This window comes from Thermobia domestica, chromosome 2 (genome assembly GCF_964235325.1).
Source record: "Thermobia domestica chromosome 2, izTheDome1.hap1.1, whole genome shotgun sequence".
NCBI classification, from domain to species: domain Eukaryota; kingdom Metazoa; phylum Arthropoda; class Insecta; order Zygentoma; family Lepismatidae; genus Thermobia; species Thermobia domestica.
The window spans coordinates 118528905-118551606 of NC_137455.1; the positions used below are offsets into that span (position 1 = coordinate 118528905).

Genomic DNA, 22702 nt, shown 5'->3' on the forward strand with positions numbered 1-22702 from the left:
GGCACATACTAGTTCCTTGACCCGACTGCGGTAGGTCCCATAGGTTTGGAGCTATGAATCTTTAAAATTCATTTTTTCATGTTTTCGGCAGCCTATAACACGTAAACGATGGGTTTTTTCGCCCTATGTTTATTTTCACTTTTTTGTTTGTTTTACTCCCAGGAATCACTCCTCTGCTTTTGTACAACGAATTTAGCGCCATAGTGTATATAAAAAATATAAATGGCAACCCTCTATTTTTATTGCAGTTTCCGAGTGCCATCTATTAAAATAACGAACAAACACTTCAAGTAAAATCTTCGTACGTTTGGTCACAGGCCCCTGACACATAATATTATAGAGGACACTTTTGTGTAACTAGATTTGTCACATTTTTTGTCATTACCGAAATATTTTAAGTCGCAAAGTTAGGTGAGACACCATATATATATATATATATATATATATATATATATATATATATATATATATATATATATATATATATATATATATGTATAGAGAGAGAGAGAGAGTTAATCAACCATCACTACAATAGTAGGAGGTGACTCCTCAAGTCAAAATAAGAAAAAATGTCCATATGGTTCTGTGGAGAAAAGTCCATAGTTTCAGAGCTAGAGCTCTCTAAAAGCGTGAAAATGAAAAAATTACATCACGTGTTATTTCGAACACGAAGAACTGTGAAAGTGGCAGTTAATATCAGAGTAAAGGAAGTCACACACACGCCATTAAAAAAATGCATACTTTAGCAATGTGCAATGGGTGTGTAAGAGATTTCCTAGAGTATAATTCCCATGTATGCCCCCAACAGAATTCACCAATATATTTGGGCTTAAAGATGGTTTCAAAATAGCCAAAAAGTAAGAACTTATAGGAGTGATTGCAGAATGCGTCGACGCGGTGACTCCTCAAGTCAAAATAAGAAAAATGTCTATATGGTTCTGCGGAAGTATTAGGGATCGTAAGCTCCATGGTTCCTCGTGTTTGGATGTATCTTTTTTTATTTTTTATTTTTTTATTTTTATTTTATTTATTTATTTATTTTACACTTTTTGGCAGCATTAGCTTCGAAACTATGCCCCTTTTTCCAAATGCTTACATGAACTTTTCTCTTATTTTGATGTGAGAAATCAGCTCTTATAGTTTGTCGCCACAATTCATGAAGACCCTGTGTGTATTTATATAATTAACGTTCTATGTACTATACTGTATCATAAACCAAAAATGAGCCTTATCAATCCTCATTTTTTGTCATTAGAAACAAAAAAAAAATAATAAAGAATTTCAGATGCCTTTTGCAGAGATTAGTACTTTTTCGTAATACAAGGACAAACTTACGGATAATACAGAGACAGAAAAAGAGTCTTAACTTTTTTTTTTTTGGCCTTAATTCTTGTAGAACTCGACGAGACGAATTCGTTGGAACCGAAATGAAGCGTAACGATACTTAACAATCTTCTACCCCAGATCGGCGCGTCTTAATGAGAGAGGTACTTCAGGATAATACAAAGCCAAGTGTGAGAGGAGTGTTTGTGTTAACTCCTTTCTCTATCTCCCCATTCTGAATTATAAATTTGTGAACTCACTAGGAAAGGAGTCAAGTAGTTTTTTCAACTTTCTCCGTGCCTATGACAACAAATCATTCCTCAGCTCCTGTCGAAAAAAACAAATTCAATGACTTACTCTTTATGTGGAGGTATTTATGGTTCCTTTCGTTTTAGACATTTATTTCAATAGTAAGCAATCAAAATAACACAAAAGAAAAAGTAATTTTCAGTTGTATTGGATTAATCTGCGGGTTAGAGGTCATTTTATTCGGTTAGAGGTTATTTTAGAGGTCTTAGTATCTAACATGGTGTGATATCGCTATTAAACCCTTTCAGTCCTTTCAAAACTCAACGAGTGTGTCAAACACTGTTTCTTTGTTAGTAGATAGTTGTAATTTTCTAGGTTTTGTTTACCTTTGACTCATGTTAAGGTTAAACGGTAGGCTATATTATTATAGAAGGGAATTTCCTTTCGATATTCAGTTATCCAATGAAATAAGTAATACCCAACAAAGATAAACATGTAGCCAGACTCACATTCAACTAAACCTTATCGTTTACCTAATAAAATACATTTCGTTTCTTCGTTTGCACAGATTTTTGGTAATAGAGTGTTGAAATCAGCTGCATTTCTTATGCCCATTGCCGTTGTAATGTCTACATTTGGTGCGGCTAATGGATCACAATTTACTGCAGGACGGTAAGTTCTAGGATAAGTTTGTTCTTTATACTTAATTATGTCTTATTTATAGAAAACACATTAAAAATCGAGCTAATGTTCCTTACTTCCTAGGATTTTAATAGTAACTCCAATTGTCTAGCTGAATCAGATTGATTAAGTGACCTTTTAAGTTTCTCTTTCTCTCTGTCTCTCTCCCTATAGGGTTCATTATGAAAGTAATGAGCATTGCTTTAGAAAAACTGTTTTATTGTTCCGATTGTTACAAATCTTTAAAATTCCTCAAAATACGCTCCTTCTGCATCGATACACTTCTGGAGACGTGTTTTCCACGCCTGGAAAGCATCTTTAAAGCCCTCGGCTGGAATGGCTTTTAAAAACCTTGTAACAAGGGCTTGAATGTTCTGCACGGAGTCAAAATGTTTTGCTTTGAGGTGTCTCTTCAAACGGGGAAACAAAAAAAATGTCACTGGGAGCCAGGTCAGGACTATAGGGGGCTGGGGGACCACTGGGGTTCTGCTCAGGGCCAGGAAGTCGACGACGGTGAAGGCGGTGTGACTTGGTGCATTGTCGTGGTTGGGGTTTCATTGAGTCTTTGATGTCACTTCGAACGCGGGCGACCCTGCGTTTCAGTCTCCTGAGCATTTCTAGATAAAATCCTGCGTTGACAGATTGTCCTGGTGGCACAAACTCGAAACGCATGATTCCTCGAACGTCGAAGAAGGCAATGAGCATGGTTTTGATTCGGGATTTGCTCATGTGCGCCTTTTGGGGCGGGTGGAGGATGAGGTGTGCCACTCCGCGCTCCGCCTTTTGGATTCTGGATCGTATTCGAGGTTCCAGGATTCGTCTCCAGTTACGACCGAGTCTAAAAAGTCCGGATCACTTTCACACAATGCCAACAACTCCTTGCAGCGCAAAACTCGAAGTTCTTTTTGTTCGTTCGTCAACACCTTCGGCACAAGCTTCGCACAGACATTTCGCATTTGCAGGTCCTCGGTCACTATCCCATGTACCGCAAATGTTGACATGTTTAGGGTGTCCGCGATTTGTTGAATGCTCACACGCCGGTCTGAGCGCAACACTTCACGCACACGGTTAACGTTGTCGTCGGTCTTGGCCGTTGTTGGGCGTCCAGAACGGGGCTCGTCGGCGACCTCCTCCCGACCCTCCTTGAACGACTTGTGCCATTTTCCGACCTGGGATCTTGACAAACACTCCTGCTTGTGGGCCTCTTTCAGCATCTGGTAAATTTCCGTAGCATTCTTACCCAACTTGACGCAAAATTTTATGGCGTAGCATTGTTCGAGCGAACCCTTCATCGCTCCGTGTTACAACTTGTAAAAACGTGCTTCACGCGGATCGACATCCACACGCTGTCACTGCTCGCAGCAGACTGACTCCGGGCGCGTTTGGAAGGACAGACGACCCACTACTTTTTCCGCGCCGGCAGCACGCGCTGCGGTGGATTGTTGAGTCAGGGTAGCATCATGCTGATTACTTTCATAATGAGCCCTATATATATATATATAGATATAGATATACTGTATATATATATATATACGCTAACAAGAAAAATTATAAATTCGAATAGGCAGAATATAGATTGGATAGTTATCGTCTTATTTTCTCCTCCCAAAAGTTGACCATTTTATAGATAAAATTGACAAGCTAAGAAATAGCGCTAGGGCAGAAAATAAAAAATAAACTCAAACATGTATTTTGAGCTATTTTAGTGGTCTTGTCTTACTTAGCTGCCTAAAGGTAACTCCCAGCCCAGTTACTTAATATAATTATGCGAGGCCACTGAACCTGTCAAGCATGACTAAAATGACCAGTTTCCCCTGTGTGTTATTTCAAATTAACTATTTGAAAACAACTGGGAATTATTGGAGTGAGGTGAAAGAAAAGGCTGTCAGTTATTATTAAATACCAGCTATAGAGTATTTGACTAATTATGGCTTCTTCAAACACTTGAGCACAAAAACTTTTTTTTCTGGTAAAAGCTATAATATGTTAATAAAAATAAGCAGAATGTGTAGTCTGGATCTGAAAGATTGAAAACCATTTAAGTAACCACAAAACCATTGCCCATATAGGCTTTATGAGAAATTCCACTTCCACTTTCGGTTTTCGAAGGAGTTTTTTAAGTGACTTCTCCATCACTGGTGAGTGAGTATTACTGAAGGCTCTCTCCGCTCTTTTCCCCTAATTCTCTGAACTTTGCTACTATCTACTATCTCAGTTTTAAACTATATGTGGAAGGTTTCAGTCTAAAATTTTCATGACGTAAAGGTAGCATCCATTTGTTTGGCCGTCTTACTGAATTGCCATTAAATTCAATAAAGCGAGATTATCTTTAAAATTTATCCATTTCGATGTTATACGAAAAGATTAAAAAGACATGTAAACGTTATATAAGACAAAAACCGTTAGGTCTTCAATTTCTGAGAATTCATGTATTAGAATGAAAATTGTTACGTTCTTCCTTGTATCTGAAACAACGTGTTTGGAAAGAGTAGCTTATGCAAAGAGGGGGTCCGGGTTTCAATATAAGAATTTGAAGCATGAATTTGAAGCATTTATGTTCAAAACAGTGGGATACACAGAAATTCCTGAAGGTTGTCAACCTCTCTTGAGTAAGATATTATGTAAAAAATAAACATTTACCATGTTAAGGTATGTATTATAACACCTGTAATTATATTACCGATAACTCAGGAGGTTTATCTCCCTGGGAACTTCTGTGAGCGCCACTGTTTGCAACATCCTTAAAACAAATCTTAAAATATCATTTCTTATACATCGCAATGTATGATCAAGCAATTTTTTTTATAACCTCAGATCGAAAACTTCCTAATTTCCTTAATTATATTTGGAGAGATTAACTTCGACATGTAAAGAAATGAGATGTACGTACTTGTAATTATTAGAAACAATGACAAATCCCCCCCCCCTATTTTTCTGGAAGAAATCCATGTCATGTTTATGTGGATCACCAGGTGTTCTCGGTGCTATGCTACATGCTGCTTGTGTAGTGTGGCGTTGCCAGATAATGTCCAATGTTTACCTATGCCAGATAATAAAGGAAGTTATCATGGAATTCTGCTTGGATACTTACTGGAGAAATTAATTTTAGACCCTTACCGGAATTCACAGGTAAGTTTCTCTTCTCGAATTGCAACGCTAGAATCCAGAAATTAAATGTACAAATTTGTCAACAACGCATTATGGCGTTGTGAGCAAGTTTCTTCTCAAAATCTGTTTCCTTAAATCTAAATTAATATTTAAATAAAATGTGAAACGTAACACGAGAAACGGTCAAACAATATATCTATTTCATAATAAGATTATTACTTTAACATATTTTACACATACAAATAAACAATTCATAAAAATGAGCACTTCTAGTAAGATCTAACAGCAAGTGCCATCTTGTGTGCTCATTGTAAACCGAATCTAATATTTTCTTTGATTAGTTACCTTTTTCAATATCAGAAGACACAACGAAATAAATCAGTGTCCTGTGTTCTATCTGAAACATAACTCTATCTTATAGTAAAATATTTATAATATGTAACGTTTCATTGCGTAGTAGTTAAGGAAATAAGCTAAAATATGTACTGACTTCCGGGTGGTGATCCACCTTACAGTAATTGTTTATATTAAATGTTATTGTTCTATTCTGATCAACCCAAATAACAGTGGTTAAATGTGTTGATGAGATCTTTGATAATAATGATAATAATAATAATAGCATAGCTTCTATGAAAGTAGAGTAATATTGGTCTGTCCTTCTTGTAGAATATGTTATGTGGCTGGACGTGACGGACATTTGGTGGACATTCTGTCGTACGTTCATGTCACTCGACTCACTCCCGCTCCAGCTTTGATATTAAATGTAAGTTATTGTGTTCTTGTATCGTAATTGTTATGCAGTCTTGATCGTGACTATTAAACTCAGATACCAACAATGTGAAATCATAATTATTATTTTACATAAGAAAAAATGTGAAGTAGAATTGTTGGGTTTTTGGTTTCACTTCAATGTATATATATATTTCTCTATATATATTTCTATATATATATTGTTCTCTTTTGAAAATTACACGTGAATATTTAGCTTACTTGTAAGTATCTCAAGGTGACCAGACGTCCCGTTTTAGCCGGGACAGTCCCTTATTTTCAACCGTTGTCCCGTTTTTTTCTGATTCTCAAACGGGACGTCTAAATGTCCCGTTTTCAAGCAAACATGACCCAAGTGTCCCGTAATTATTATCCAAAATATAAATGGTCAATGCTAATTCTACACTCTTCCGTACCAACACTCATTGGGACAGAGGCGGATCAAGGGGGGGGGCGATCGGGGCGCCCCCCAGAAGAGGAACCTTTCTTATTTTATATATATAAATAAAACCCATCCCAAAGTTTGGAGCCCTTAAAAGTATCAGTATCACAACCCACTGTTTCCCCCAGAAGTCGGTCCTGGATCCGCCCCTGCATATATTCAAATGAGAATTGAGTGTTCTGTGGTTCAAGTGGGAATTGAGTGGAAATTCTGAGTGTTGAAGTAGTTAAAAGTATTGTTGGGTAGTACTTAAGTTAGAAACGCTGTGTTATTATTCTTACTTGTGTATTTTGTAAATTGAAAACACTGCTGAGTCCCAAAATGCAATGTGGAAGTACCCCCCCCCCGTCGCCGATTCGTATGCGTCCCGTTTTTGAAAGTAAAAGTTCTGGTCACCTTGAAGTATCTGTATTCCTATTGTATGCTTTGTATATATATTGTTACAAAAGCAATTATCATTCAGTGAACAGCATAAAGTACTTTCGATGAGACACAAGCTCCAGGTTCATTTGTGTTAGTATAATCATTTGATTTTTTCCATGTATAGAACCATTGTTAATAGTCGTGTATGCCGACACATAGGGTCTAAACAGTATTTTATGATTGTTTAAAACCCTAGACTACTAAGCCTCTTGAGAATCACGTACCGGTATTCACTAAGCATTCGTAATTTTTACGACTGTGTGTTTTTTTCTTTCTTTTGCCTTATATATATTATATGATTGTTTATAAGTATTGTTATTTATGACTATGTACACTCATGTCCAAAATTATTGTCGCATATCTATAAATATGTTGTTGAAGAGATATAATTTGATAACGAAATCATCCGGTATTTCTTATAATATTAGTATGTGTATAATCGGCAAAGACATATATGTGGCAAATTTTATGTCAAAAGAGTAGTAAATAAGAATAAAATGAAAATAAAGCTTCCTCGTCCATTTAGCAAAATTCTTGTTTTACTCATTCTAATTTTCGTATTTATAATTCTCTTCCTATGAAATTTACCACAAATATACATTTCCCGATTATACACATAGTATCAGTATTAAAAGTACCCAGCAAAATCATTATCGCATTATATTCTTACAAGAAGACAGTTACAGATATGCGACAATCATTTTGGACATGAGTGTCCATATTATTATTACATGAAATAATGGGTATATTTTAGTTGGAAATATTTCAATTTCTTTACCGTGGTGGTCATTTTTCACACATATGCTAAAAATGCAAAGGTTCAAAAAATTCATAAACAATATTTTAAAAAAATATGTTCACAAATTAATTACTTTATATTATACAGAAAGGATTGAAAAACATCGTGTTATATGATATAAGGCAAAGCATTATGTTTTTCTATATTAGTTGTAAACTTAAATATCGCATATATTTGAAATGAAAACTGACACATAGGCCTATAAATGTTTCTGTAAAAGATACATAACCATCAGACCTAATAATTCTTCTGTAACAATGGAAAATTGATTTAGTTTATACTGTAGACGATTTAATACATTAAATCAAAGTGTCTTTAGGTTTTTAGTTTAGGTTCCGTACAAATAGGAAGGTGGTAGTGGTTACAGTAGGTGATTGTCATTCTCCGTTTAGATATTGGCCAGTAAAAGCATGTTTTCCTGGGGGTTGATAAAAACTCTCAGGAAATCTCTTGTCACCCGAAGATTCCGCTGCAAATGTGGTCACTCAGTTGACAATGTATGTGAGGAGAAACCAGTTGGTCACAAAGCTCGAGATTAAATTTTTTCCTATTCTTCTTCACTCTCTTCTTCAAGCAACAACTTGCTGATAGTATCAAGGTCTAGAAGTGTACTATGGGCCATTTTGAGAAAATAACACAGTAAAGTCTGAAAATCAGATAAAATACTGTGCCGAATGCAGTTAGACAACATGTACGGTACACTAGAAAAAAACAAACGTGAATACTAAGCACTCGTACTTTTTAGGACGAAGAATTAACTATTAGTAATAAGCTTTCGTAAAAATTACGAAACGCCACCCGCTACACCCAGAACGAAATGAGCTACAGGACTAGTGATGGGCAGTGGGAATATTCCAGGAACCAGATTGTATAGTAATGTAGAAAGTATGTAGAAATAGAGATTAAGTAATATTAATACACCCTAAACCACCGTTAGTAATAGACGTCGGTCTGTCTCCTATCTCTGACTCGAATTTCTGAAAAGGTGCTCGGACTTCTCTTACATGTGAATTAACGCATGAAATTTCGAGAAATAGGTAGGACCAGGGCCGTGCTGGGATACTAATGAGGGCGGTGGACACGTTTACTAAAAGGGCGCCCATACAAACGGGAATATATATATATATATATATATATATATATATATATATACAGGGCCGGCCTTAAGCCGATTGGACCGATTGCTCCCAATCGGGCCCCGCGCCTCAGGGGGCCCCGCGCTAGTGCCGTCTACTCTACTCTCCAGTTTAATATACTCTCCAGTGTCGTTTCAATGACATATTAGGTCCCAGAACAAACAAGTGTGTTGTAGTCCCTATGACTAAATTTTGCTCCTAATACATATAATTAATAGAGGTCATTCTGCTCGCGGAGCCCCCAGCCAAGTTGCTATCGTGCCGATAAGATGGCTCTACTACTCTCAGTTGTTAGATACACACAACAACATATGCAATATAGGTATATCTATGTACACCAGAAGAGAGGGTATGGCCTCTCCCTAACAAATAAGTGAATAGTTTGTATTAACTTTCCCAGGCATAAACAAATATTTTGTGAATTTACTGCTCCAGTAGTTTCTTTTTCTTTCTTTCTTTTTTTACGTTCAACTTCTGTTGTAAAAATAAATATTATTGTTTTCTTTGAGCTTGAGTAAAAAGATATATCATTATTTTTGGTGCACACCCTCTTTTATTTAGAATACCCTACTAACAAGTAACAGTTCCCAAGTGTAACACTCCGATTTTTTTTTAAATTTGGCAGCTAGATATTACACATAAAATAAACGAATACGTTATTTTTTTTATTTTCTGCGGAAAAATGGTTTTATGGGGCAAAAGCTTCCACCCAAAATTTTGGAAGTTGATGTTCAAAAGGCAAAAATAAGTGGACCGAAGTGAACGAAATTGTGCACAGATATTGTAGAGTAAAATGAGGGAATACGTGTTTCGTACTTCCCTGGAAAAAATGGTAGGTGGTGCAAGGACCTCTCCAAACCTTTGATCACGGAACATCAAAACATCAGATTTGTCTAAAGGACACGAAAAATTTCAACCAAACTTTGTATAGGGACAATATTGTAAAAGATAAACCAATACGGATTTTTTTTTATTTTCTGCGGAAAACCGGTTTTAGGGGCAAAAAGGTCCCACCCAAAATTTTGAAAGTTAACGGCCGAAAGGCAAAAAGAAGCTAACCAAAGTGAATGAAACTGTGTACAGATATTGTAGATGTAAAATGATGGAATATGGGCCACAGACCTTCTAAACTGTTGATTACGAAATATCAAAAGTGCAAACAAGTTCCTAAAGTACCTCAGAAGTTCCTAAAGGATATAGAGAATTGCAACGGAACTTCGTGTAGGGGCAATTTGCAAAACAATAAACGAAATGTGTTTTAATTTGTGCGGAAAAACAGTGTTGAGGCCAAGGTCCTCTCTGAAAAAAAAGTAAATATTGCCGTAATAGCGCAAGGAGGAGTGGACCGAAGCAAATGAAATTGTGTGTAGATATTTTCTCAAGTATCCCTATCCGATTTACTTCAAATTTGGTACATCAACAGCAAACAGGAATAAATCGTCACGTGTTTTTGTTTAACGGAAAAACATTGTTAGAGTTAAAGGCGCCTTCTAAAATACTCTAAAATACGCTATACTGTTTGTGCTTACTGTTGATCTGCCAAATTTGAAGAAATCGGATGTGGACACTTGTGAAACGCGGAAGGCTTTATTTTACATATACAATATCTACAGACTATTTCGTTCGCTTCGGTCCACTCTTTCTGACACTCTACCGAACAGTTTTTTTTTCTTTCTTTCTTTTCAGGAAAATACCAAACACGTATTCCATCATGTTACCTCTACAATATCTGCGCACAATTTCATTTACTTCGGTCCACTTCTTTTTGCCTTTCGGACGTCAAATTTCAAAATTATGGGTGGGGGATTTTGCCCCTAAAACCGTTTTTCCGCAGAAAATAAAAACCCGTATTCGTGTATTTTTTTTCATATTGTCAGTACACAAAGTTTTGTTCTAATTCTTCATGTTCTTTAGGCACTTCTCACATATTGTCATTAGCACTTTTGATATTTCGTGATCAAAGGTTTGGACGGATCTATACCCCACTCAACCGTCTTTTCCAGGAAAATACGAAAACCTTATTCCCTCATTTTACGTCTGCAATATCTGTGCATAATTTAATTCACTTCGGTCCACTTGTTTTTGCCTTTCGGGCGTCAACTTTCAAAATTTTTGATGAGGGCGCTTGCCCCATAAAACCGTTTTTTCGCAGAAAATAAAAAAACGCACTCGTTTATTTTTTGCGTATTGTCCCTACACAAAGTTTCGTTGCAATTCTTTATGTCCTTTAGACACATTTGACGCACTGTTATTAGCACTTTTGATGTTTTGTGATCAATGATTCTGAGGGGTCCGTGCCCCTTCTAACCGTTTTTTTTTTCAGAAAAATACAAAACAGGTATTCCCTCATTTTACGTCTGCCATATCTGTGCATAATTTAATTCACTTCGGTCCACTCCTTTTTGTCTTTCGAGCGTCAACTTTCAAAATTTTGGGTAGGGGCTTTTGCCCCCTAAAACCGTACTTCCGCGGAAAATAGAAAACATGTATTCGTTTATTTCATGTGTAGTATCTACCTGCCAAATTTTATCAAAATCGGAGTGTTACACTTGGGAAGTGTTATTTGTAACTAAAAATTCTTAGCGTTCTTAGTGCGACTTCTTTGCATGTCCTTTCTCTTATTATTGCTATATTAAAAATACAAAACCTGAGGATAAACTTTGTCCTCTCCTGCGAAAAATCCCGTTGATATTTTTTAAAGATCAAGCCAGAAAACAGAATGTATACTAGTGCGTACTGAATAGGTGACTGCTTATGAAGGTTTGTCTTCTAACTCGAATAATCCAATGGAAAATATGTCATCCATCTCCCATCAATTCCTTAAGGTTTGTGATCGTCTCATCACCATTTTATTTTGTCTGGAGTCGATAACATTTCAAGCTGATTATACCTTTCATAAGTAGCTACCTACGATGTTCTCACTAGCTTATATTCGGTTTTCCTGAATTGAATTCTTTTCAAAAAGATTCAGCTGTTAAGAAATCTTTGAACCAACGCATTCATATCAATGTGCATTTCATTCATTATATCTTACAAATATTAACTTATGAAAACATACACTTCACCATTGTATTTCTCGCAAAATTCTATCCCTATTTGATATACAATTATATGTCCCCCTTATTTAGAAAAGTCGAGCGAGATACAAGATGGCCGACTTCAAGATGGCGGCAATAATAAACATGCTCTCAAATAGATGCCTACTTCCTCCCGGTGCCAGTTAATATGTTTTTGTTTTTCATCCCTTTACCCGCGGGTTTTACAAATAAAATGAAATTTTCAAACTCGAAACAGGTTGTTATGGCTTATTCTGATAAATCAGGTGTTTGACTATACTGATCGTCTTTATAAACGGAAGCACTTCAAATTTGCTTACCCTCGTTTTTTGATTTTCCACACTTCTCTGCCAAGTTTGGTCAAGAAACTAGATTTCGACATCAATAGATTACTTGTAAGAGAAGAAAACTATGAAATACTCGTACAAAACCTTATTGAAAAATTGCGAGGCACAAGGATGAAATATGTATTTTAAAATTCATCCACTGTCTGCATTTCCATTTGAGTTACTTCTATGAAAAATTAGCTGCTGAAACAATGAACAGGTTGAGCGCTTCCACCAGAATACTTTTTGCAGGTAAAGAAACGTTATAAAGAAAAATTGATATAACCACTAGATCAGCAGGGAGAGCGTAATATATATATATATATATAGATATATATAGATATAGATATATATAGATATAGATATATATAGATATATATTGGTTCTACAGACCTTGGTGCAAGTTAGTTGAAACATGGGGCCCCGCAAAATGTTCCCAATCGGGCCCCGCACCACCTAAGGCCGGCCCTGTATATATATATATATATATATATATATATATATATATATATATATATATATATATATATATAGAGAGAGAGAGAGAGAGAGAGAGAGAGAGAGAGAGAGAGAGAGAGAGAGAGAGAAAGAGAGAAAGAAAGAGAGAGACTTTGAAAGAAAGTATGGGTGCCATTTTAACCTCCAATCGAAATCCTCTTTACTACAGAAAAACTTTTTAGTTCCTGTAATAACATTTCTGTCAAGTAAAAGGAAGCTAAATGTATCAACAACTTAATATAGCACGCCTATGGACGCAGAAGGCTCATTGCCGCGCTTACAAAAGCTCTCCTTTGATTTCTGTCCTTAGAAAACTGAACCCAGTTTCTACTTTATATTTTAATCTCTGCGAGAACCATTTTAATATTGTCCTCCCATCTGCGCCTTGTTCTTCCTAACGGTCATTCTCCTATTTGGATTTCCAGTTACAACTTCGAAAGCGTTTCTAATTTCTTTCATTCTGCCTACATAAACTGATCATTTGAGCCTCCTAGACTTGATGACCCTAACAATGTTTGGTAAACGGTATAAAATTATGCAGTTCCTCCTTATGAAGTTTCCACCTTTCCCCATTCCCGTTCCTTTTAAGCCTATATCCCTGCAAGCGTTAATTAAGATTTTTGCTTTCCTTTCTATTATTCTATCATTACTTATTAAATTTACATCATCAGCATACGCCATAACCTGGCAAATACAATTCAGCACTAGGACCTGATTGCTGTCTTTGATTTTCCTTATCGTGTTCTCCAGAACAAAGTAAATAATAATGACGACAACGCATCTCCTTCTTTCAGGTCATTGTCAACGTGAAAGCTCGAGAACAAGAATTTCTCTACTCGAACCTTAGTTTGGGATTCATTTAAACATATCTTAATTAATCTACCTTTTTCGGTATTGCAAATTCTGTAAGCATGTTGTGCAATGTTTCCCTCCTACAAGAGTCTAAAGTCAATAATTGATATGCCAGGATGTTGTATTCTCTCATTTCTTTTCAAGTATTAGTCGAATGGTAAATATCTGGTCAATAGTTGATCGATTTTACCTAAATCCGTTCTGATAATCTCCAATAATTTCATCTGCGTATGGAGTCAAACTTGCTAATACAATGTTTAAGAGGATTTATTGGATGTTGACAGAAGAGAAATACCTCGATAATTATTAAATCTGTTTTGTTGCTTATCTTCTGAACTGGAACAATAATTGATTCCCTTAACGCTTTTGGTAATTCCTCCTTGTTCCAGATAATGAAAATGAGTTTGTGTACCTTGCTCTACAATTTTCCCCTCCAGCTAAAATTAAGTCAACCAGAATTTCGTCCACATCTGGAGATGTGTGTTTAACTTTTTAAATTGCGATTTCTATTTCTGTCTGGTTAGGTTCTGGAATATACGGTTATGCTGCATGCATTTTACTTTCTCCACGCGCATTAGTTTTTGGCTATGTGTTAAGCAAATCGTCAAAGAAATCTTTCCATCTATTTAAGATGCTATCTGTATCAGTGAGAACTGTTCCTTTAGGTTTCTTTAATATATAAGCACGAAGTTGATAGCCTTTCTTAAGTTCGTTGATGCATTTATACATGTCCCGAATATTTTTTTTTCACTATTATCTTCAAGTTAATTAATTTTAACTTTCAAAAGTCGCGTTTCTTTGTTCTAAAAGTTTTAGAAGTTTTCTGCCAGATGACAATGAAATTTTATGTAGTTATTTCGTTCGGATTTTGTAGCCAACGCAGTTTCTTCTGTTTTCTCTTCTCTGCTACTTTAGTACATTCCTGGTTGAACCATGGTTTGTTCCTACGTATTTCTGCGTGCTCCAATATTTCTACTGCTGAAATTTTAATGTTATCTCTATTTTCAACCAAGTATTTTGAACACTAGTGCACTCCGAACCTTCAAAACCCGAGAATCTATTCGACACTTCAATCTGGCTCCCCTCTCACATGCCTCTCCTCTATTTTAAAAAAAATAAATAAAATAAAGAAAAAAAACGCTCAGTTTTCAGATATTGAATATTTCCTTTATTCAACGATAGTCTCTCTCTTATTATTTCAATCAACTTTTCTGAACGACCGAACATCAGTGTGCTAGACTGTTCTTTTCTGTCTACTAAAACATGATCAGTTTGAATATGTGTTTTTCCATCTGATGAAGTCCAAGTATATTTATGAATGTCGCGATGTTGGAATTTTGTAATCTTCACGATAAGGTTTCTGGATATTGCACAGTTCACGAGTGTAACGCCGTTGTCATAACCTTCCTTATGCAAACATTTATTCCCTATAATCGGTTTGAAAATACCCTCTGGTCCTACCTTCGCATTGAAACCGCCTAACAGAATTTTCATATGGTATTGCAGATGACCAAATACCCGTTCTATTCTTTCATAAAAACTGTATTTTTTTAATCGCCATCCTTATTTTCTGTTGGGGCATGTGCATTTAAAACAATAATATTACACAACCGGCCCTTAAGAGAAGTAAAAGAAAATCTATCATTTACAAATTCAACCTATGTAATTGCTGATATTACGTATTCGTTTGTGAACGGAAAGCCCTGTTTCTAGTTGGTAATTTTTAATTTGTTCCCCGTAAAAGAACGTAAAATTTACCGACTTGACTCCTTCATTTCCTTCTCATGCAACTTCCTGATATCCCAATAGGTCCAACCTCTATTTCTAAACTCATTTTTTACAAATTTTAACGCGCCTACCCTATAGAGACTTCTTATATTTCATGTTCCAAATCTCATGTCGATTTTACTTTGCGAAGTTCGTGCCAAGTTATCAATCAGTTCTGATCCGAGGATTCTGCGAACTTATCTGAACATTTTTTTTAAATATAGGATGAGGTTGTTGGCCTCACACCAAATTCTCAAGCTGGTTTATCACCCCTTGTCTGTATATTCTCAGTATATTCGCAGCTAACCTCTATATCCCAGAGGCCTTCTCCTCGATCCACAACCTGAGGACGCGCCGTGCTGTGGTGACAGGAAGACCACATTTTGCGGAAATTAATACAGCTAGATTTCAGAAATACAACACGTGCTGATTATCCGAACACTGGTTTAAAACACACAGAAACAATGAATATGCTCGATATATGGATGCATATTAAGACTGTGAAAGCTTCGATGCTGTAAAAATCGTAAATTAGAGACTAGTGTCAGTGTAGTATTACATAAATGCATCGTACGTTTGACTATCCGAACTATTCTTGATGTATCACGTTGTTGCGTTTTATAGTTATATAACTTTATAATATTTTTGTAAGTGATTATACTGTTTACCTGTTCTCTGCCAATAGCAACTGTATGAATTTATAGTACAAAACTGAAATACAGAAGAATGAAATAAAAAAAAAAAAAAATTATATTTCGCAGGGGATCTTATCTAAAGGGCGCCTTGTATTCTTCACAGGTTCTGTACTACCAGTCAGTATTTGAATTTATTAAACAAAGCTAGTATACAGGATAACTAAAACCACTTATCTATAATGTGATGTTTCGTAGGGCGCCTTATGTAAAGGGCGCACTGTGCCTTTCACGGGTTCTTCGCCAATAGTAACTGTGTGTATTTATTGTACAGAACTGTGCAATACCAGAAGAGTAAATAAAATCGTTCATCTTTGATGTGGTCTCGGAAGGGCGCCTAGTGTAAAGGGCGCACTGCACCTTTCACGGGTTCTTTACCAATATAACTAAGAATTTATTACTAAAAACTTGTAAATTTATTTATACTGTGATATTTCGGAGGGCGCACCGGGACACGTCCCGGTGTCCCGGTGGGCCAGCACGGGCCTGGGTAGGACTAAAAGTCGTGTGTGATAATGTTACGTACTAAATTACAAAACTAGGTCAGTATCTTGCAAATATTGTGAACATAAATATGTATGCGCAAATGTGTCTTCTGACGAGAGACATGGTGAGAAATGTCTCAGACATTTCTGACAGTTACCCAACTTAATTTGTTTATAACATTTTAAACAAAATAATATGTTTATAATATCAGTCGAAGAGTCGAGTTTAGAAAATCCACTTACATATAAATGTAAATTGATTAGCGGTGTAAAAGTATGTGGACTTACTATACCATTTTTCCACATATTTACTTGCATAGAACATACTGTAAGTAAATATCCATTTATGCATACTCTCTAAATATAATAAAATATTAATAAAATGACATAATACTATTCATAATATACATTTTTAAGAATCCTATGGACATAGCAGTGTAATACACGGTGGAAAGAAACGAATTTACCTTTGAAAAGATACATAAATTCCCGGAATATTCTCATTTTTGGGAATCTTCCCGCTAATTTTCCCATGGAATATTCCCGCTATCACTATATAGGACTGCTCGCCCACGACTAGCTTACTGGTCCAGTGGGAGAACCTGTGAGGGAAGGGGAAGGGGTATAGTGGTAGGGTTTTCTTTCTATTCTGGTTTTACCAACTTCGTTCGTAAAAATTACGAAGACTTAGTATTGCGGGGTTTAAAGGAGACTTGATTAACATGTTTTAAAATAAAGAAAATTTCAAAAGTCTTAATATTAAACTTAATTGTGTTATAACTATCAGCAGCGGCACAAATCTGTCCTCAACATTGGAAGAGAGTTAGACCGTTCCCTTTTCTTTTTAGCGATGTTCAAAATATTTATGAAGTTGAAAGACAATGCTGTGGAGAATCAGGGGAGAACAGATGTCTTCAACATCGGAAGGTGGGCAGATTTGAGGCATGCTGTGGAGGGAGGGGGACATAATTTCATCTCACTTTCCTTTGTGGCAATCGGACACAAATCATCATATTTCTTCTCAAAGCAACACATTTCAAATCGGATTATTGAGGGAGACAGTCCCCCCAGTTCCAAGATTGGAGGAGACATGTCCCCTTCATCCCCCGGGATTAGCGCCAGTAACTATCAGGCAAGTTTGCAGATATTTATGGTACCCATCTCAGAAGCTCAAATTCCCCAAAAAGTTCGTGATAAACGTTGGTAAGGCTATGTGAAGAAAGGTTTCCTTTCAGTTTTCCCACCTGACAGAACTAAGATGCTTCTAACACCTCTTTCCTTATTTTAAATCGTCACATATTACATAGTAATCTCAAGATTTCGAATTCACATAGTAAAATATAATGAATATCAATAAAAATTATAATAACATTTTCTCATTTATTGAACTTGAGTGTCACCTCAAACGAACATAATGTGATTACTTTTTTATTTTCCTGCTTATTAGGATTAAATATACAAGAGAGACTATTACCCAAACTTACTATATATATATATATATATATATATATATATATATATAACGAAATAGAATTTAATAATGATGAAAGAACTGGTGGGATGAGCAAATAGGGAACGAGAAAATTAAATTAAATTCAATTCGATATTGTCCACTGCATATTCATAAGATATGAAGCAAACCTAGAACTCTTTTAGCAGAGATGGTTATTCTATCACTGTGCTATCATGTCCACAAACAGTAATCTAAGTTCCTTTTATATCTTCTTAGGGTATTCTGGCAACGATAATGATGATGTCTGGAGATATTCTACGCCTCATTGATTTCTTCAGCTTCACAGCATGGATATTTTATGGCCTGGCAATGATAGCGTTAATTGTGCTTAGGTTCACAAAGAAAGATGCAAAAAGGCCCTACAAGGTAAGAAAAACCTTTTAAATGAATTTTATGACGCAATAGTAGCTTCCTTTCTCTAGAACTTTCTGGATCATTAAGAATGTTACTGCTGGTGCGTTCGATGCCGTGATGGTGTCATAAAAGAATACCGAAAAAAAAACTTTTTTTCAATCCTAGATCGTAAATCCGATTGCAGTTTCCGGTGGAGAAACATTTTTTTTTTTTTTCAGTGTTAAGGTTTCAATGTAACCGAATAATTAAAACACCGTAGAGCTCTTTCATAGCTAATGGTTAACGTATGCGCCTTTGGCGTGGGAGACTCGAGTTTCATTTTCAGCGGGAGCTTACTTGCTTCAGATCCCACGTTAAGCTGTACGTCAACATCTCAAATAGCCTCTCTGTTAAATGGAAACCAAAACTAAAATCCAATCCAAATTAAACTCGGTAATCTTAAGACATACTTTTGTTTTGATCCTATATTGTGTGACCAATTAAAGAGCTGCTTGAGTTTAGGAGCTAGCAAATTTCAGTCTATAAGAAGACAGAAATAGTGCCGATGTAAGTCGATGCATGATTCTATATTATCCAAACGATGTTAAGGGATCATTTAACTTCTACTGCTAGTCTGTGGCCTGATGTTACTAGTATTAAGTACAAGTAGTGGCGAAAATTACAGGTTATACATTTAGCACTATTTATGGTATTTATTATATTATTATATAATATATTGTGTGTATATATATATATAATTATTGTATAGTTATTATATTTATGGTATGGTTAAAACTGAATATGTTTATTAATATTTTGAATTTATATATATATATATATATATATATATATATATATATATATTATTATATATATATATATATATATATATATATATATATATATATATATATATATATATATATAAATTAGCGGTGTAAGTTCATAAGAGAAGTGGCATTGCCCTTCACTGGATGACAACTCGCAGGATACAGGATAGGGCAAAGATCCGAATATAAGTGTAAGCAGTGATGGCTTCAGGGCTTGGTTCGGGGGAAAAGAAATTCTTTCCCTGGGTACATTGTTAATTACAGTACACCGCCGCCATAATCTTTCTACAGCACAAGCAGTGTTGCACAACTCCAACAAAAAGTACCCCCAAAACCCCAAAAAGGACTTTTGCCCCCTGCGGACTTTTGCCCCCGGACACTCTATATCATTTCTGAGGTCGATGAAAGCGGTTAGATAGTTCATTGGACTGAAATACTGTGTGTTTAGTGAAGAGTTTTATTTGTTATCCATTGTCATATCATTTATATGATAGATTTGTTAGTATTACCGAAAAGTTACATATACGCTGATGCTAGCTAATGTTACCGAAAAGTTACTTATACGCTTAGCTCTGCAGTCTAAGCTTATCCTTGCTTATCTGCAAAATAAGGTTTATTGAGTTGACCATGAGTAGTACAAAGGTTGAGCATTGGAAGTAGCTGCAGCCAAATCCAGCTGAAGTACTCAGCCCCATCTAACTAGAAATGTATGATAAGTAATGTTGTGGTCGCAATCGAGATCCGATATTTGAGCCTTACAAATGGAAAAGGCATATTGTCGCATACGTAATTTGGATTGTCCTTCATCCCTGAATCAAAGTTGTAGTGAAAGCCGTATTGCAGTGATAAACTATCAGTCATGTGGAGCTGCTGTATATTACACGTCAGTGCAGTAGATATAAGAAGATTCTATACTGAATCTTTTAATATTACCGAAACAACGTAATCCTAAACTAAATTACATGCCAGTAAGTATTAGTGTTTCTACGACGATTCTGTGGATGTAAAACCGCGAACTTTAATTTTGTATCCTAAGGCCAAACACATATTTGTTTTACGCCGTCTTTTTATTAGCTGCACACACAATTGGAGGGAGAGCACATTAAACCTGTAACCGCTTAGATGCGTATTAACACCTGTCATAACTTGTATTGGCTAGCGATGTCCAATTTACATATGGCGTCAACATGTTATGTTTTCAATTTATAAACTGTATATATGATTCACGATGGTGGATTTCAAGACGGCGGCTTTCATTGTTCTGTGCCCTCCCCAATTTCTCCTCATGTTTATTAATTGCCTAAATTGTTTATATATACAACAATAATTGTTTATATATAATTGGTTTCCACACTATTGGACCATCCTGTATATATAAGAGCACGCATTGCAGCAGGGGTTTTTCGAATCACTTTCACAGCAGTTGCAATCGATTTAGAAAGGAAATTTACGTATAGAACGATAGAGAGACGACCGTCAACTTCCATTGTTTCGGAATAAACTATTTTTGTCCGCTTTTTTCCAAGTTTCCGACCACTGTGCTCCGGAAGATCAGAGAGAGGGGCAATACAACCTAATGCAGGGATGCAAATAACCACTCGCCCGGGGCGAGTGGTTCATCAGTGTGGGCTAGTAGTAATATCATACCGAAGATAAATAAATCATTACTGTTGTGGGATGTGGGCTAGTAGCTTTTTTCTTGGGCGAGTAAAATTGTGTGGCTTATTTGCATCCCTGACCTAATGTCTTCCCTGTCATTCATCTGCATGCGCAAACAATATGAATTATCCACAGAGGTGAGAGGAAGATGGATACGTAACTTTAAATAGGTATTTTCTCAATACAAGTGCAAAAAAATCAAATGTGCTGCATGGGTATGTTAAACAAAAGTTATTATGTTAAAGTGTCATGACTTCTTTTCAGTTTTATAAATTGTGTTTAAATATTGTTATCTCTTACGAGGCTATATATATATATAATCAAATTTCCTTGAGAAAATACAGGGTTTTCATAAAGTATGGACGGATTTAATTCGCTTATAATTTACATAAAAATGCTCATATTGAAATCAAATAAAGTGCAAACGGTAGCGGAAAGATTAAATTTTTACCTGTAATCTGCACCAGCTCAGTTCATTCTCCGCCACACCTCCAACTGGGCGCCATTTACGTCCACACATTCGCGTAGGCTGTGGGTTGTTAATGATGCTTTCCCTTACCCTGCTCACTGTTGCAGGCGATGTTGGCGGCCTCCCACTTCGAGGACGGTCCAGGACGCTTCCTGTCTCCAAGAACTTAGCATGCCACTTTCGGATTGCACTCTCAGTCGGTGCCGGCCTTTTGAACTCTTTGGTGAACTTTCGACACACCAGAATTGGTGATTTTAGCTCTGCGTACCACAGAACACATTGCGCTTTCTCTTTCACCGACGCCATCTTTGATACGGTAAAAAAAAATGGTCTTCTCAGAGAAGTTTTTCATTTATTTATTTCTTTAAAAGACACACACACCAATAGCTTACAACTTACTTTTAACAGTCAACATTGAAACAACAATGAAAACAACAATGGATGGAATTTGGTAAGAAACTGACCCTTGCCCTCCCTCTCTCAACGTGTTCAGAGTTGCCGCTTATCTAACAGTGTTGCCAACTAAAAATTTAATCCTTCCGCTACCGTTTGCACTTTATTTGATTTCATTATGAGCATTTTTATGAAAATTATAAGCAAATTAAATCCGTCCAGACTTTATGAAAACCCTGTACGTTCGCTATAGCCTCGTAAGAGATAACACTATTTAAACACAATTTATAAAAATTGAAAACAAAAGTCATATACTGTAAACTACGACATAATAAAGATGTTGAATGCAGATGACCAGCCAAAAAAATTGTGAGGAGCACCTAACTTCGATAGCTTTTCCTTTATAATGTAAATCGTAACCTCTTCTTTTATTTATTATTTTTTAAGAAAAAATGTTTAGATGTAATAAATACCATGTATTATGGTAAATTCTCTTGTCTCCTGTAGGTACCAATAGTGATCCCAATTATTGTATTCTGCATGTCTGTATACCTTGTAGTGGCGCCAGTGATTGAGCAGCCAAGTATTGAATTTCTTTTGCCTTTGGGCTTCCTTGTTCTCGGGCTGGTTGTGTACATTATCTTCATCTACTTTAAAGTTCACCTCAAGTGCATGGGTAAGTAGGCTATATTTTCTTATTAAATGGGCAAAGTATGACGCAATTCTGGTTATATGTCTTACTGTTGACCTAGAAACAAAATGTACAGTAGCCACAATAGTTACGTATTTCGAATCAATATTTGTGAATAATTATACAGAAATTAATTTTCGAATTTCCAAATAAACAACTTTAAAGAAGGATTATAAAATAAAATGAAATATTTCAGTTTAACGTCC

At 35.9% G+C, this 22702-nt stretch overlaps 1 protein-coding gene across 1 annotated transcript in view; it reads left to right on the forward strand.

Annotated features, from left to right (window-relative positions):
• Positions 1-22702, forward strand: part of LOC145674998 (b(0,+)-type amino acid transporter 1-like) — a 221889-nt gene that overhangs the window by 197897 nt on the left and 1290 nt on the right. The window contains exons 9-12 of the mRNA XM_081745347.1: positions 2144-2247; positions 6031-6127; positions 18338-18487; positions 22313-22481. Of these exons, the coding sequence (XP_081601473.1) occupies positions 2144-2247; positions 6031-6127; positions 18338-18487; positions 22313-22481 (520 nt within the window). The remainder of the gene's footprint in view (positions 1-2143; positions 2248-6030; positions 6128-18337; positions 18488-22312; positions 22482-22702) is intronic.